Source organism: Dreissena polymorpha, chromosome 5 (genome assembly GCF_020536995.1).
Source record: "Dreissena polymorpha isolate Duluth1 chromosome 5, UMN_Dpol_1.0, whole genome shotgun sequence".
NCBI classification, from domain to species: domain Eukaryota; kingdom Metazoa; phylum Mollusca; class Bivalvia; order Myida; family Dreissenidae; genus Dreissena; species Dreissena polymorpha.
In genome coordinates, this window is record NC_068359.1 from 48,217,578 (window position 1) to 48,236,484 (window position 18,907).

Genomic DNA, 18,907 nt, shown 5'->3' on the forward strand with positions numbered 1-18,907 from the left:
AAGCGTTCTTGAGTTATCATCCGGAGACCATTTTACTATTTCGGGTCACCGTGACCTTGACCTTTGACCTAGTGACCTGAAAATCAATAGGGGTCATTTGCCAGCCATTATCAATCTACCTACGAAGTTTTATGATCCTAGGCATAAGCGTTCTTGAGTTATCATCCGGAAACCATTTTACTATTTCGGGTCACTGTGACCTTGACCTTTGACCTAGTGACCTGAAAATCAATAGGCGTCATCTGCGAGTCATGATCAATCTACCTATCAAGTTTCATGATCCTAGGCCTAAGCGTTCTTGAGTTATCATCCGGAAACCATTTTACTATTTCGGGTCACCGTGACCTTGACCTTTGACATAGTGACCTCAAAATCAATAGGGGTCATCTGCGAGTCATGATCAATGTACCTATGAAGTTTCATGATCCTAGGCCCAAGCGTTCTTGAGTTATCATCCGGAAACCACCTGGTGGACGGACCGACCGACCGACAGACCGACCGACAGACCGACAAGTGCAAAGCAATATACCCCCTCTTCTTCGAAGGGGGGCATAATCAAACATACAATAGTATAAAATATAACTTTTTTTATTACATGATGCATCACACCAAATTTCATAGCTGATTTTAATGTGTCTAGATACAAATGTACTGACCTATTCTGTGCTGTGTTCTGACCAAGTTTTATGAAGAGTGAACTATAAATGTAACTTTTAGAGTGTTGACATGGTTTTACATAGCCATATAAGGAAAAATGCCATGCCCCCTTGGGGCCATGTTTTGCAACAGACCAGAACCATTTTCGAACTCATCCAAGATATCATTAGAACAAATGTTATGACAAAGTTTCATGAAGATTGATCTTTAAATGTGACTTTGAGAGAATTAACAAGTTTTTACTATAGCTTTATAAGGAAAAATTCCCCTTCCCTGGCAGCCAAGTTTTTCAACCAAACGGAACCATTTTCAAACTCGTCCAAAATATCATTGGGACAAATATTCTGACCATGTTTCATGATGATTGGACAATAAATGTGGCCTCTAGAGTGTTAACAAGTTTTTACTTTAGCCATATAATGCAAAAATGCCCCGCCCCCTAAGACCATGTTTCTCAAACAACCAGAACCATTTTCGGACTCATCCAAGATATCATTGGCACAAATCTTCCCACCAAATTTCATATAAAGATCAAACAATAAATGTGGCCTCTAGAGTGTTAACAAGGCAAATGTTGACGACCGACAACGGACAAAAGGCAATCACAAAAGCTCACCATGAGCACATTGTTCACAGGTGAGCTAAAAAATGAAACCAATGCAGTAAGACATCTCATTACATGCACATTGGCTTATTATTTATTTATTACAAGGTGCAGGGGCAAATGTCCGAAGGGGCAAATGTCCAGCTTGAGAATTTGAGTGAAGGGGCAAATGTCCACCTTGAGAAATTTAGTGAAGGGGTAAATGTCCACCTTGAGAATTTGAGTGAAGGGGCAAATGTCTGTTTAGTCCTGATAACATGGAGAGGCAAATGTCAGGAGGGGCAAATGTCTGTATACCCATTGGCTTTTACACAAGGGAAGCTTGGTTTAATAACGGACCAGACCTGTAGTCTAGTGGCAACACACTGATGCCAAAACTAAGGGGTCCGCAGACTCAATCCCCCCTCAACCCAAACCAACTAGCTCGTCTTTCGCATGAGATGAAATAAACCCAGTGTCCTTTCTGATTCACACTTGATACTTAAAGACCCTGGAACTGTGCATTTCATGTATTTTGCACTAAGCCCCTGTAACCCAACTAACAACTAAGTCTTCTCTTGGGCATTGGCATACCGAGTACACGTAACCCTTTTGCAATCAGAAGCAGAGTGATATTGGCTATATGTAACCAGCATAAAAACAGAACAGCTGGAAAATTACTCGCAGGATGTTAAGATTTTATGCTGTTTACTGCTCATCTGTATGTAAGGCTCGGCTATTTTGTCTTTAAAACTTGAATCTAATTTTTAAATCTTTAAAGTAATTTGATTTGCTATGGGACAACAAACATGTCAAAATGCCCTTCTGAGCAGGAAATGGTTATGCCACATGTATTCCACAACTCAATGCAGCACTTACTTTTCTGTTTCTGCCGCGAGATTGTTGTGCTGTTCTATGGCACCGCTTACACACTCCTCTAGCATTCGCATGTGCCCATCACTGCAAATAACATAATAATATTTGATTCCTTTCAATTTTCTTTGTTATATATCATTTTTCTTGGAAGTCTGGAGGTTGTCATGGCGTAGTGGATCTGGTGTCATCCTAGCAACCAGGAGGTCACAGGTTTGATCCCCATCGTGGGGTCATTCTTTAGATCTCTCCCTAAGTACTGGTTTTAACCAGGTATTGGACTCAACAGTGTTTAAATAAGCATAAGTATTAGAGCAATCAGGCTACAGTTAATAGATTCAAAACAAACAAGGGACAAAATTGTTAGAAAACCAGGTTTTCAATTAAAAAACAAAGTCTGATAAAGGGAGACAATTCAAAATGTGCATTGTTACCCCCCTTGTTTCAAATTCAATCTATTTTTACTTGTGGCAACCTTGATTTCAATTTGAAAAAACTCTGATAAAGGGAGACAACTCAAACTCAAAATGTGCATTATTACTGATAAGTCATAGTTACCCCCCTTGTTTCAAAATCAATCTATTTTAAGTCGTGGCGACCTTGGAGATATTGACTTAATTCTTTCACGCGACACACCGTCCCATGATGGTGAACAAATGTGCCAAATGATTTTAAGCTCCTCAAAGATGAACAACATAGTAATGGCCCGGAAAAGATCATTTATGGCCATTTTTGACCTTCAAACTCAAAGTGTGACCTTGACATTGGAGAGATCGACATAATTCTTTCGCGCAACACACCGTCCAATGATGGTGAACAAATGTGCCAAAAGATTTTAAAATCTCAAAATGAACGACAAAGTTATGGCCCTGACAACCTTGTTCCGCCCGCCCGCCAGCCCGCCCGCCGACATTCGCCAATCCATTTTTCTCTGAATATTGACATTAACTCCAAACATAGTGTCAATTTTTTATTTGAAAATACCTTCTGAGAACTAAATAAACACTACTATTATAAGCTATGGGAACATAATCTATACAATAAAAAGCTAAAAATATTATGTTTTAACGGATTTGCAATAAAATTATGCTGTTCTAATTTGTGTATTTTTTAACTTTGAGGTGCTGTGTTGAACAACTCATAAGGGACTAGAAAAACACATCAAACACGATATTATTTTATGAATTACAATTTTATTTAATTTAGGGTACTCATAACCAACAAATTCTGGTAAAAGTACATCTATAGCATTAATGAACAACAATTTTGGGACGGCATTTACTGTTGTGTTACTTGGCTTAAAGCAATGAAAAGTCCAACCTTTTAGCATAAGCTAGGCAGATTATTCTCCCTTTGTTTTCCACTGATTCAGCATCACCTGAAGACATCATTTTCTTCTGCAAGGGTGTCGGCTTACACAGTTCTTCCACGGCCTGGGTTAGTCCATTCACTAGGTTGTATTCATCAGAGCTAGTGGGGGGACCAATCTCAGCCAACCTATTCATTATCTGTCAAAGTGTGAAGAAATACTGTTCATAAAACAGAAGTAACATCGACATAATACATTATTTGTAAGAGTCAAACATAAGGTCACTATTGGTGACAACGGCGTAAAAATGTAGAGCTTTGCAAAACATGTTTGAAAATTATAAATAATTATCTTTGTTTTTCTTCTATTTATTTCATTAAAAATTCAAGTCCACTAGAGAACCAATACGTCGCGGTTTGTGGGATCCAAGGATCAGAACGTATCATGATTACAGTATAATAACTTGTCAGGTCATCCATGTTTATTATAATACATTTTAGACATGCTCTGTGAAAAGGGGGTTTAATGCATGTAAGTAAAGTGTCATCCCAGATTAGCCTGTGCAGTCCACACAGGCTTATCAGAGACGATACTTTCCACATAAACTGGATTTTTGGCAAGAAGTCTTCCTTGTAACGAAAAATACAATAAAAGTGGAGAGTGTATTCCCTGATTCTGCACAGGCTAATCTGGGACGACACTTTACGCACATGCATTAAGCTCCCTTTTCACAGAGCGAGGCTCAGATGCATTAGCATATTTTGGCTATCCCCAAGGAAGCTATTGACCTGCCATTTTTGTGGTTTTGCAAATACAAAACCTCTTACCATTGCAGTTTCAGAGGAGGTTCTTTTAAAAAAAATTACTGTATACAAATAAAGAAACAAGCAAACCCCAGGGCAGTGACATTTGACTCATAAACAAGAGTCAAGAGACAATTGAGAAAAAGAACAAATTGTAAATGGCAAAGAATCTTAATTCTAGCAATAGAGTATTTGTGCTCAGATGAGCTTCAAAATACAAGGTAACCTTAAAATATCACTTTATTCTATCCTAAAAACAAGTACATGTTGATAACAGTATATTTGCCAATCATTTGATAGTGAACAGCTTTGCTAAATGGCTTACGCCTTGTGCGATGTCAAACTTACTTGGACCATGTTTTGTTCATCACTCCATTCATTCAATGCCTGAGAACCAGTCACCACGGATATCTAAAATGAGAGCAGACTGAGCTGATAAAATGGGTCTTATCCCATACGCGGCATGCAAAGCTCCAGACCAGCCAGCAGATCCCAAGGCTGTTCTCAAGCTTTGCTAGCCAAATATGGCATAAGTCCAATTTTCCCAAGATGCGACTCATATCTAAATTTAAGGTTTGAATGTACTATCATTGATATAAAAAAACACAAATGTAAATTTCTACCCTGTACTCAACTTGCAAGCCGTTGGATAAACATGACAAAAGAAATATTAAAATATTTTTTAAAGCACCTCAAACCTGTACCGACGTTTGAATTGTTCCTTCACCTATCACAAATGATATATACGCACTTATTCTTAAGTATTTGTGTCTAATTGCATTGGATGACGTTAAGTTTACCGTATTTTCCTTTGTATAGTGCACAGTTTTTTAACTCCGAATTTCAAATAAAAAGGTTTGTGCGCGTTATACATTGATACAACGCTATCCTGGCTGCTAAATTGCAAAAAATTCATTTCGTAATGGTAAATATTCATAATAGCCGCCATTGTTTTATTCCAGAAAACTACACCCTATAATCTTACAGACTGAAGGGGCCGTTGTCGAAACAACAAAAAGTTGGTAACGGCAGATATGAACGGGGTAGCATTAGTTATTTACAAAAAAATAAAATGTTTGAATAAAGTATTTGAACATTTATTTGTCTGTGTTTGTGCACTTCTACGGCCATTTTCGGTCAGATTAGGCAGCTTACGTTGGACTGGTAAAGGTATTTGGTCTTTTTTGCAGGTAACCATAGTTGTGAACAGGGACTTCGTAAGTGTTTTCCAGTTTGGCCCTGGTTTTTGGCGCCTTTATTGTTCATCACAATCACGCCTTTGAAGTGCGACAAACAATAACCCAACTTGTCCAACATGATAGATTATCAGTTTTACGTCAATACTGACATATCTCAACAACTGTAGCCCTGTCTCCCATACGCCACAAAGTTTTTATACAGCATTCAAATTTAAAGCCCATGCTTTCCCCGAGGAAGAATGACACGATGCAAATGAATTCTTATTTTCTCAAGTTTTACACGAAATGCACGTGGACTGTTAATCTAGCTGTTGCTAGAAAATTACAAAATTGTCAGAAAAGTATAGTGCTATGCAACCCATGCTCCTAAGCATTATGACGCTTCCTATTTTGAATGCTTAATTAAGCTTTTCAATGCCCCGGATTATTGGATTGCGCAATAGCAAAAAGGCGGCCATTTTCGGTCCGATTTGGTGGTTTTATTGTCTTAAAATGATGTTTTCTCCATTTTTTCATTAATAAAACAGTCTGCACGCTATACATGGGGGCGCGCTATACATGGGGGCGCACTATACAAGGGAAAATACAGTATGTAACTTTACTTTTTTGGACATGAATGAACTTTAATTGAATTATTTTATAAAAGTAATTTATTTGTCGTTCTTATTGCATTACTACATTCAAACAGACCAAAATAAGATCACAGCAAAATCTTGACATAAAAAATGCTCTCTTTTTTCAAAATTAAGCTGCCCAAGTCCTTGTTTGGACTGTGAACCAACAGCTTATATATTATAATTTAGCCTCTTTCTGGGATAACTGCTCTTAATGCATATGCGAAAAGTGTTGCCCCACATTAGCCTGTGAGTCTGCACAGGCTAATCAGTACAACACTTTCCGCCTAGATTGAAATTTTTGTTTACAAGAGACTTCATTTTATCAAACAATTCCATGCGATTGGGGAGTGTTGTCCCTGCTTTCCTGTGCATGTTGCAAATGCTAATCACAGTGATCATCCTAGAGGGCGACGTAGGCGACTTTGTCGCTTAACGATGCTTGATATCGCTTTCTGATTACATCAAAGCGAAAAAAAATCGCCGACATTTTCTTATATTTTCTCCTGTGATAATCTGCCGCACGTGTGCGCAATGCCGTCACTAATACTGCCATTGTTTGCTGTGTGCAATTATCTTTTATCTGATCTACTGATAGCGAGAGGATTTGCTACGCATCACTGACGCTGATGCAAGTCGCCTTGGTTTATTCCAGTTGAGGCATTGTGTACACGCCGGTCTTACCGACAATAGTGTAATTGACGTAACCATCTATGTATAGAATGCCAGGCTCCCAACCTCGTTTACAGTTTTTTTAATCGGCTCTTGTTATTTGTCAAGGCTGCCTTGAACCAATACAGCCATTGTTCACACGATGGTCATTTATTGTTATGCTTGACGATTTGTACAACATAAAACAGTCCGAATCTGACTGCTAAATTTCAGTCATAATAATATATTTGAGTACTGAGCTTACCAAATATCACAAACAGAGAAACAGACTTACACATTCAAAGTTTAATCCAAAAACGCAGTCAAGCACATGGGAACATTCCATTAAAAGTCAATGACGCCATTTAAACATAAGAATTACCGGCACGCGACACTCAGTTGGGAGAATTACAATTTGGGGTATTTCATAATGTACGGGTGTGTTACATCAATTTATGTATTTATAATTGAATAAAACACAACAAATCTTGAAATAATTTAGCTATGGCCGGCATAGAACATAAACATGTTTTGTTGAAGAATCTCCCACGAAATGTTCGGGAGTTTTTTAAGAGTACAAGTTACTCTCTGTCGTTAGTCAAATTGCAAATTGAGACTGCTGCATAATGCGGAATTAATTGGGATAAATCGCCAATTTAAATTCAGTTAAAAATGTGCATATGCGATAAAAATCAAATAGAAATAACCAAATGCTAAACATTGACTTATTGTGCGCAAAGGGGATAAAATATAGCATTACGAATATATACTATTTGTATTGTTATTGTTATGCGTTTATTATATCGCCATGAGACATTGTCCGGTCTTTTAATTATTGATTTCTGATTGGTACTGACATGAGCAGTAACTGATGAAACCTCTTGGGTACTGTCTGAAACCCGTACAATCTATGGATGTTGCTAATGCCCGTAATCTTGCTATTTTAAACTATCTATTAGCAAAGTAAAGCACTGCAATATTGTATTTTAAAGCAATATGTCAACCAAATAATATATTGATTGCGTATTTGCTAGGTTACAGGTTACTGGTTTTAATTTTCTGCCGTCAAACGATATGCAGAAGACGTATATCGACATGTTTTCGGACAGTCGTTTTCGGATACGAATGGTTCGTCGATTTTAATTATTTTTTTACGTCCTTTATAACATTTTTATAGAATGACGATTAAACATGTAATGTTACGGATGGTCTGGTTGACAATATTTTGCAATGTACTAACCAGAAATTGCACCTAGAAAGACTAACAATATGCTAGGGCTCTGCCCTATATTCCCTTTATCCCACATCCTCAGGCTCTTGGCTTAAGTAGTAATTACATATGAATGAAATGTGTATTTTGGCCAAATTAAACACAAGTTTTACAGTTTTTAAGAGAGCAATATCTCTTTAACATCATGACAGTTTAAAATAAAATATTTAGTTTTAGTTAGTGTTTCAGCATATTTTATTTCAGATATATGTATGGTTATTAATTGTGAAACATTAATATTAAAGTACCTTTACGCGTGTGATCAAAGGTCCGCTCACTTCTCCCCAATACCATTGGAAGGAGAAGTCACTTCTCCCTAAAATTTTGGGCTAGGATGATCCCTGAATCAGGGACAATAATTTATGCACATGCATTAAGTCCAGTTTTCCAAGAAAGTGGCTCAATGGATTGATAACTAAGTATTTATATGTATGTCTTGTCTATTTCCAGATCTTTGTGGACATCCTTTAGACGATTTAATAAATCCATATAGAGGAAGATAGAGACTTTATTTATGTCCACAAATCTAACAAATCTAACAGTAATCATCCTACTAACATTTGAATCTCACAGCATCTAACAATCTCATCCTACTAACATTTGAAAATGGTGAAACTGACTTGCCCAGTTGATGGTTGCGAATGGGAATCACAGGACCTGGGGCCAGAATTTGCTGCCGCTTTAACTGCCGCCCTCCAGATCCATGAGAAGAATGCCCACCCAGCTCCAACTACGGTACAGCCCACCAAGATAAAGTTAGAATCGCCAAAAATTGGCATAGGATGTGACCCAGATCAGTGGTCTGCTTTCCAAAGACAATGGAACATGTACAAAGCGGGCATGGCGATCACGAACGCCATGATACCGACAGCCTTGTTTTATTGTTGTGATAGTGACCTGAGAACAGACTTAATGAGAGATATCCAGGGTGATGTCTCGAAAATGCCAGAGAACGATCTTCTCAATGCTATAAAGAGACTAGCTGTTAAAGAAGAGAGCACGCTCGTACATAGACTGAAGATGAATCGCATGGTACAGTCCCCTGCAACTGGAATTCGTACATATCTCGCTACGTTAAGGGGTCAGGCAGCCTTATGTCAATACAAAGCCAACTGTAAAGAGCCAGGGTGTGCGCATGTTTTCGATTACAGTGAAGAGATTATAAAAGACAATTTGATCAGGGGCATTGCTGACCCGGAAATTCTGTCTGATCTCCTCGGGGACTCGAAGACTGATAGGACCTTGGACGAGACTGTCTCATTCATTGCACAAAAGGAGCAAGGCAAAGCGACAAAAAGTGCTGTTGGCGATTCGCTAGGTGCAGTAGGTAATTCACAACCGTTGGTGTCAAATGAACAACCTGCTAAGAGATGTTGGGCATGTGGCGGCCCATCACACGGCCAGAGAAATGACCGTAAAACAAGAACTAAACATTGTGAGGCATGGACATCCACATGTGTAAAATGTGCGGTTAAAGGACACTTCACGTCATGTTGCAGCAAGTGTGTCAATTGTAGTACATGGGGTCACCGTGATTCATCTTCAAGGAACTGTCCAAAGAATAGGAACAATAAGTATCAAAACAATAGACCACATGACATTTCAAACAGAGTTAAGAATGTTAACGACGTGGGTTATGTGTTTGATCAGTTATGTACTGTGTCTGAAGAAAGCCTATCATGTGACATACAAACATTACATAGTCTTCAGCACCATGTGTTCGATGGCCAGTGGATTGCACGGCCTTCAAAGCCACATCCAATGATCACAGTGACAGTCACACCAGTTCCACAGGACCACACATTGTTTGGGTACCCAATGAATGACACCTCGAAACTGAAATCCTTGAACATGGCTATGGTAGCCGATACAGGGTGCCAAAGTTCGATAATGCCATTACAGTACGTCAATCACATGGGAATCACAAAGCAAGATCTTCTTCCAGTAAAACTTACCATGCGTGGAGCCATCAAAGAAGATCTAGGTGTGATCGGAGCTATTGCTATTAACGTTCAAACCACTAATGCAATGTCACCTCCCAAATCCACTAGGTTACTTTGCTATGTCTCAGAAACAATGAATAAGGCTTTTCTTTGCAGAGAAGCTCTTGCTTCACTGGGAATGATCCATCCAGAATTTCCTATCTGTAATGTTAATTCTTCTGAGATCGCTGCTTCCACTCATGTCCCAGATGATGTACTATGCTCCTGTCCAAGACGGCAAAATAAGCCCCCACTGCTGCCAACAGAGCTTCCACCTGGGATAGACGCCACAGACGAAAAAGTTGACTGTTTGAAAAAGTGGTTGCTTGATTACTACGGATCAACTGTATTCAATGTTTGTGAGCATCAGCCATTGCCGCTTATGTGCTGTGACCCACTCCAACTTCACATTGACCCCGACTCGAAACCTGTAGCAGTTCATAAACCAGCGTTAGTTCCGATCCATTGGCAAGAAAAGGTGCATGCTGACCTTGAGAGAGATGTCCGCATAGGTGTGCTCGAGCGAGTGAGTCCTAACACACCCACAACTTGGTGTTCAAGGATGGTGGTCACAAGTAAAGCTGACGGCACCCCCAGAAGAACGGTAGACCTGCAACCTCTTAACCGTTGTTCCGTCCGTCAAACACACCACGTGCCAAGCCCGTTTCATCTTGCCGACAAAGTCCCACAAAACACGAAGAAAACTGTGACTGATGCATGGAACGGTTACCATTCCGTTCCTATCCGTGAGGATGGCGTGATACTTGTGGGTCATCGCGTTGTGATTCCAGCTGTATTCCGGGAATCTGTACTTAACGCACTTCATGCTGCACACCAAGGCGTCAGTGCAATGCAGGCGAGGGCTGTCGACTCTGTATACTGGCCAGACATCACTGTTGATATTGCAAGGATTAGAGACCAATGCTCACACTGCCACAAAATAGCTAAATCAAACCCCATGCAGCCCCCAGTTGAAATTAAGCCACCTGAGTTCCCGTTCCAACAGATTTGTGCTGACTATTTCACTTACAACAATACTGACTATGTTGTGGTCGTAGACAGATATTCTAACTGGCCGATGGTGTACAAGTCTGAGTCTGGTGCAGAGGGACTAGTTAAACGTCTTCGGGAGACATTTGTTACCTTTGGCATTCCGGAAGAGTTGACATCAGATGGTGGACCACAGTTCACGGCTGGTAAGACACAAGAGTTTCTACGGAACTGGGGCGTCAGACACAGGCTTTGCTCAGTTGCAAACCCACATGCCAATTCTAGGGCAGAACTTGCTGTGAAGACTGTTAAACGCATGCTAATGGATAACACATCGCCCACAGGGTCTTTAGACACTGACAAATTCCAGAGAGCTTTACTGGTCTACAGAAACTCGATCGATCCAGAAACAAAGGCATCACCAGCGCTCATTTTGTTTGGCCGACCCATTCGTGATCCAATTCCGATACTGATGGGACGTTATCAACCACACGAGACTTGGAAGGAATTACTGTCGCATCGCGAGAGGGCATTGGCGAAGCGCCACTCCAGAGACCACGAAAAGTGGTCGGAACATACTAGGCAATTACCCCCACTGCAGATTGGAGACCATGTGTTCATTCAAAATCTTGTTGGAAACCAGCCCAGGCGATGGGAGCGCACAGGTGTAGTGATTGAGGTGCGGCAATTTCACCAATATGTGGTCAGAGTTGATGGAACGGGTAGGGTCACCCTACGTAACAGACAGTACTTGAGAAAATTCTCCCCGTTCTTCAGTAAACCAACGGATCCCCTCGTGAAAGCAGTTGAGTCACAGCGTCCCAAATCATCATCTTTAACTCATAAACACGTACAACACCCTCAGTCGTTACCAACACCTACTGCTACGGAGAAAGCAACCCCTAAAGCTACACAGGAACCGGCCTCGCCTCCACCACAACCAACCCTGGATCCGGCCGTCGAGACGGATACACCCCCACCAACCGAGGATGTACAACCTGATCCTTCTTCTCCCATGAACAGAGACACTGGAGGGACAAAGATACCACGAGAGCTCGCTAGGTTGCTACCACACAATAACCCAGGAGAAAAAGAACTGTTACCACCTAGGCGGCCTGGCCGAAAGTCTCATTTCACCGATGGTTGAAATACCTGTGTGTGTTGACTTATAAACTGTTTAATGCCCGATAGTTATCATTTGTTGACTGTTTCCAGTTCATTTTTTTTTTTAGATTATTGAAATCATAATCATCATGACCATTCGAGAGACATTCATGTTTTATTCTTTATAATCATGATAATTGTTACACATATTAATTTTCAGGAATCAGTTTTTCACGTACCCTCAAAAACTTACCCCCATGAAGGGAGATAACTAAGTATTTATATGTATGTCTTGTCTATTTCCAGATCTTTGTGGACATCCTTTTCCATCTTCCACATTTTAATCTAAGTCAATTTGTTTTACAGCATACCATACAAACTTTAAAGCTTGGGGAGGAGAGGACTCTTGTAATTTATTACATTGTCTGATTTCTGTATAACTTTTAAATTTGTGTGATTTATGTAATTGAACTTGTTTTATAATGTTGTCATTATGGAAAAGTTATTCCATCCTTTAGACGATTTAATAAATCCATATAGAGGAAGATAGAGACTTTATTTAGATTGATATGAGAACACAAAAATAAGTATCGTAGCTTGCACTTATATGTAATATACCAGCTTATTGGTGGGAAATATATCGTAGACAATCCTGATGTACTCCATAACAGCCTCCACAGAGCATGTCCACAGTGACTTGAATATGGGAGCCGCGGGGATGATGCCCGATGCCTTCCCCTTGGCCAGGATGTCATAGTCGGTGCTTTGATTGCAGGACTTCAGGAAGTCAGGGCTATGGTCCAGCACGAATATGGTCTTGTGAGTGATGGAGCTTGACATGGTTGCACTGAAAATACAAACCATTAACCATTTGCATTTGAGACGAGCTCCGTGAAAATGGGGTTGAATGCATGTGCGTAAAGTGTCGCCCCAGATAAGCATGTGTACTCCTCACAGGCGAATCAGGGACGACTCTTTCCACCTACATGTATACTGGTTTTTTGCAATGCAGAAACTTTCTTTAAACGAAAAATATCATAAAAGCGGATAGTGTCGTCCCTGATTAGCCTGTGCAGACTGCACAAGATAATCTGGGACAAAACTTTATGCACATGGATTAAACTCCCTTTTCACAGAGAGCGGCTCTTTTATCGAATTTTTCTGAATTGTTTAAATTATGACACTATAGATTACAAGGCAGTAACAATGTACAAGTTTTATATTCCCCCATTATTTAAATCTGTTTTTGTTTTGTCAAATTTGGGGCTGAAAGTTAGGCCGCATTGCCAATATCAAAAAGTTTTAGTTTTCAGACACTCTTAATTTTCTGACAACTTTTTTTCGCCAAAATAGTTATTTTGCAAGACCCTATTTTTTTTAACATTAAGATTTTCTCCACATAATTGATGAATCGAAATTGTCAGACAATTTATCAGAATTAATCTTATTACAATAATCCCTTGATTCATCAAACAAGTTTATTTACGGCCGGATGATGGTAGAAAAACCTGGCAGTTGAAATCAAGAAGAAAATGAACCGCTTCATCTGCTTTATCTGAGTAAATATTAATAGGTAAGTGTACTTGATAAAGGTTAGGGTTTCACACAATGGCTATAAGTAGTTATGCAGTTTAAATGAACTTTGTTTAGGAAACCAATAATTTGTTCGTAATATATTCACAGTTTTTACTTGTATTATTTTAAGAAAAAATTCTTGCTGCCATTTAGTTTCAATTATGATCATCTTTATGCTTTTGAAAGTTAGTGTTTTCTTGGTTCTTAGTATCATTTTAGTTACCTAACTTAAGGCAACATGCCCCAGGGGTCTAGCGAGTGGGCGAAGTGGGCAATTTCTTCGCCCAATTAATCTTAACTAAGGCGAAGTGACTTCTCCTCCTTTTAATGATTTACTTTGTACCAGACATTGACCGATAAAAATCAATTTGATGTGAAGAATTTGACCCAGGAGGATTCTCAGCCATAAGTTGCCCACTATACAGGTCATGCAAAGTTGAATATTCAACAGAACAGTCTGGAGCTATTACACTTCTTGAAATTGTTAATGATGATGCCTTGATTAATTGCCTTGTGCTGGCTACCAATAACTATGCTTCAGCAATGTTAAATGGCCCATTAAAAAGATACTAAAAATGATTAAATGGGAAGAGCTAACCTAGCACTGGCAATAAATATGGGGCTCATTTACAGGTCAGATTTGGAATCTCTGCTGTAAAATGAGATTTTTAATGAATTTTAAATTTAAAACAAATATTTGTAACAAAATATGAATTTGATTTAATTAAAAACAAATATTTGTAACAAAATATGAATTTGATTTAATGTTGAATGACTTAAAATTAACAAGGAAATAAAAAGATTCTGAACATAGTCATTACTGGCTTGTTACAATTGAAGTTTATTTGATACACCTGTTCAGGAAAAAAAAAAGTACCATCATAATCAACAATCAATAAGAAGTAAGAAAAATGTCGGTTTTATACACTTAACATGTCTTATTGTATAACAGTCTTAATGTATAAAACAAGTGAAGAGTTGATTTAACGCTGAGCAGAAACCACTTATCCGTTAAGTTGCTGCAAAATATACATAATACTAAGATCTATGATGCAAATGTACCATTTCTCCCAAATATGTTACCAATTCTCCCTATTATGGCGTTAGGGAGAAGTGACTTCTCCCTAAATTTTGAGCCTAGCTAGACCCCTGTGCCCACGCTTAGAAACTGAAAAGCGACGAATAGGCTTATATTGTATTTCACTTCATTTTAAGGTGTTAATGACAACATATCAAGAAAAGACAGCATAATCATAAGTAGCAAATTGACATTATATATCAGTTGAATTTAATAATTATAAAGGGATCATACAACAGTATATGAAATTCTAATTTAAACTCTGTGGTCAACGTTCAACCTTGGAGTAGCTTCCTGTAAAACAACATCAAACATTTTTAATGAATTTAAATTTATTATCTATATTAAACTAATCAATAATTTACCAAGTGGTATTTACAAACACTCGCTATTATGTCAGCTATTGTTGTTACACACTACAGTATCAAAGCATGTACACTACGCGACCCGTGATTTTTGCATAATTTGCGAAGTCAAGGCGGGCATTTTTTTTTGGGGTGGAAAATCACCACGATTTCACGTGACTCGTCACTCCGACGTGGCGCGAAAGAAAGATAATCTTCGCGCTAAATCCCCTCAATGTTGTGGTGATTCGCTGCAATTCGCCGTGATCGCAGTGACAACGATGACTCGCCAATTCATGCATAGAAACCGAATCGTATCGATAACTTTATACATCTACATAACGCTTCTAATGTTCACAATTATCGGATAATCCAACATCAAAAAAATAATCTTGAACATTTATGTCGGTAAATATGTTTGAGAATTTCATTAACACAACCATATGACTACGCCATTTTTCAGAAGTGTAAAGAGTACAGCGCACAATGTGGGACACAGCTTTCATTGGACGAGCGTATTTAAATTTAGATTGATACAATACGATCTTACAAAAAAACGTTTTATTGCGTCATACGCCTTCGTGTAAAAAACGTTTTCCTTCTGGAAATTGTGCTATTAATGCATAATATTATCCAAAAAAAAATTTCACACGTAAAGCGTTGTAACAAATTAATATACAATTCAAAACAAATATACCATAAGTATAAATGTTCCGTTAAATTCCCAAATGAGAATAAAAATTTATAATCCGAAACACACTTCCGATGTTTTAATGTTAACACGACGTTTACAAATGCTTTCAATATAGTCATCATGTATATTTCCCGACAAAAGAGCGCGAAAATTATGCGGCAATGTACAAGGTCAAGGTATACGAGTGTGCAAGTATTGATTTTTTATACAAACTGCGTAGCGCAGAGAACATTGAATTCTGTTGATTTCGGTTAAATGTTTCTTTGACAGTTATATCGCCAACAATTTGATATTTCTTTTAAAGTCAATTCAAATCAAACACGCCGTATCCGTATCGTTACTGATAGAAGTTAAACATAATACCTTGACTTGTATAGTTTTTTTTGTTGTGAGAGACCATCTGAGTAAACGCCGAAAAATATATCCAAACTGTTATTTTTTGTCAATGCACTTTGATCCATTATCGCACTTAATTGGCAGCGCCATCCTGTTGTTTCTGTGATTGTCACATCTTTTCACAGTTTGAACACGTACAAAAGGTGCCAGTTAGACACTTGAACAAACACTATCACCCGCTGGACAGTACGCACTAAATAATCAAATGTTGAGGGTTTTTTGTTTTTGGCGTGAAAACCCAGAGAAATGCATGTACATTATACATCATCATAAATTTATTGAACTCTGCGAACGCTAAGTGCTATGTTGATATACTCGTGTTTTTTTTTCCAGCAAAAAAAACACAATGTTTAACGGCTTTAATATATAGGCAATGATGTAATAACAACAAATTATTTACCACTATGTCATAAAAACATGTACTTAACAAGATGTGTTTGTGAAACACAATGTCCCCCTATATGATGTTTGACATTGTAGGATGACCTTGACCTTGTGAAGGATGACCTTGACCTTGACCTTTCACCACTCAAAATGTGCAGCTCCATGAGATACACATGCATGCCAAATATCAAGTTGCTATCTTCAATATTGCAAAAGTATTCATAAAATAAGCGATTTGGGCCACATATATTTGACCTCTGACCTTGAAGGATGACCTTGACCTTTACCTTTCACCACTCAAAATGAGCAGCTCCATGTGATGCACATGCATGCCAAATATCAAGTTGCTATCTTCAATATTGCAAAAGTATTCATAAAATGAGCAATTTTGGTCACATATAATTGACCTCTGACCTTGAAGGATGACCTTGACCTTTCACCACTCAAAATGTGCAGCTCCATGAGATACACATGCATGATAAATATCAAGTTGCTATCTTCAATATTGCAAAAGTATTCATAAAATGAGCGATTTTGGCCACATATATTTGACCTCTGACCTTGAAGGATGACCTTGACCTTGACCTTTCACCACTCAAAATGTGCAGCTTCATGAGATACACATGCATGCCAAATATGAAGTTGCTATCTTCAATATAGCAAAAGTTATTGCAAAATGTTAAAGTTGGCGCAAACAGACAGACAGACCAACAGACAGACAGGGCAAAAACAATATGTCCCCCACTACTATAGTGGGGGACATAAAAATAGAACAGTAATGTATTTCCGGCTTATCAAGCATTGTGAATGTATGTACAACGCTCGGAAAGTAACGCGAGTAACACGAGTTATCCGCATTGGAGCCTGAAACAGAAAATAAATAAGTATAGCATATTTTAGTCCAAATAATTAAATGTAATCTGCCGATTACATTTAACCTTTAAATGAAAGTGTTACTTAAACAATTTCCCGTGTCTTAAGGCGCGAATATTTTGCTAAACACTGTTAACAAAAGGGCTAGATCTACACGTTATAATTCTTAATGAAATGCAAAAATAAGTATTAACATAATTAATAACGTCAATTAACACACATCGTAAGATCAAGATTTAAATGGAAAACTTATATCATATTTCTCATAAATAACCAAATTATTAGTTTCGTCGAAATCAAATACCATGTAGAGAAACAAGGTATTTATAACCGACTAATGACGAAACACTATGCAACTTTCAATTTACACAGTGCTACGCTACATGTATATTGCAACAATATGGAATTTGAACAGTGGTAGTGTATTCGGGCCTGGAATATAATTGATTGTAAGTTTTAATAAACATTCTGCTAATGCAATTATTTAAATAATGTTTACATGTTATGTTAAATAATTATTGCATGATCATTCTTCTGCGCTGTTATATTAATTTGGAGCCGTTAAAGCTTCCGACATTACTTCATCACGTTCATGTCGGAACGGGAGTATTTTAACTTATACGCCCATTGCATACAACAACAACAAAAGCTTTATTATTGCAATGTATAATGTAAGTGTATACATATATGTTACATGTACATGTAATGTAGTGTAGCCCTTAATGTAAATCTCTTAAAAAGGTGAACCACGGCGGTTCGCGGTGATTTGCGGCGATTCGCGCTGATTGCGTAACAGCGAGATACATCGCGCGACGGTTGCCGAGACATCACCCAAATTTTCTTGTTGCTTGGAATCACCGCAATTTGTCACGTTGCATCGATTGCGGTGATGCGAGAATCGCGGCAAAAATCACGGGTCGCGTAGTAAATAGGAATATTTTCATGGAGTCTTCAGTTTCCAAAATTGACTTTTGGAAAACTTGTTTTGCAGCAACAGTTTCAGAGACGAAAAAAATAATTAAATATACAAAAACTGAGAGTTATTACAGTAATTGAGAAGGGAGGTTGAAATTATACATTCCAACAACTCAGACCACAATTAATTATCCGCAAAATTGTCAGTCCGAATATATTTGTAACTTTTTTTGTGCAGCTGAAATTTCTGACACAAAAAACACACAAATTTTTAAGAGTCAAAAACCTAACAATTATTTCTGTAAGTGAGAAGGTGTCAAAAATTGTACTTTGCCAACACCACAGACACAATATATAATCCGAAAATGGTTAGTCCGAATATTATCAATTTCAGCGTTGTACAATTAAAACATATACAAGACACTGACTCGTCGGTTTAATCAAATAAATCCATCTTAAAAGACGCTTACCTTCTATAACTTTGTTTAAAATATTGTAAAATATTCGTTATTGCTGTTTTAAGTTATTAAACATCTTAACATATAACTTTTAAGCAATGGGCGCTGCCATTTTTAGACTGTCTAGCTATTGGGGAGGACGAAAAGACATAAAA

General features: G+C 38.1%; 1 protein-coding gene across 2 annotated transcripts in view; it reads right to left on the reverse strand.

The window, feature by feature from the left end:
• Positions 1-18,907, reverse strand: part of LOC127832490 (integrator complex subunit 13-like) — a 130,917-nt gene that overhangs the window by 101,582 nt on the left and 10,428 nt on the right. The window contains exons 1-5 of one of the 2 annotated variants that reach the window (XM_052357992.1): positions 18,765-18,870; positions 12,654-12,882; positions 4,574-4,636; positions 3,434-3,621; positions 2,120-2,200 (exon numbers count right to left, since the gene is read on the reverse strand). In XM_052357992.1, coding sequence (XP_052213952.1) covers positions 2,120-2,200; positions 3,434-3,621; positions 4,574-4,636; positions 12,654-12,875 — 554 coding nt within the window. In that variant the 5' untranslated portion in view covers positions 12,876-12,882; positions 18,765-18,870. Of the gene's footprint in view, positions 1-2,119; positions 2,201-3,433; positions 3,622-4,573; positions 4,637-12,653; positions 12,883-18,764; positions 18,871-18,907 lie in introns of those variants that run through there. The other variant, XM_052357993.1, reaches the window with a different exon arrangement.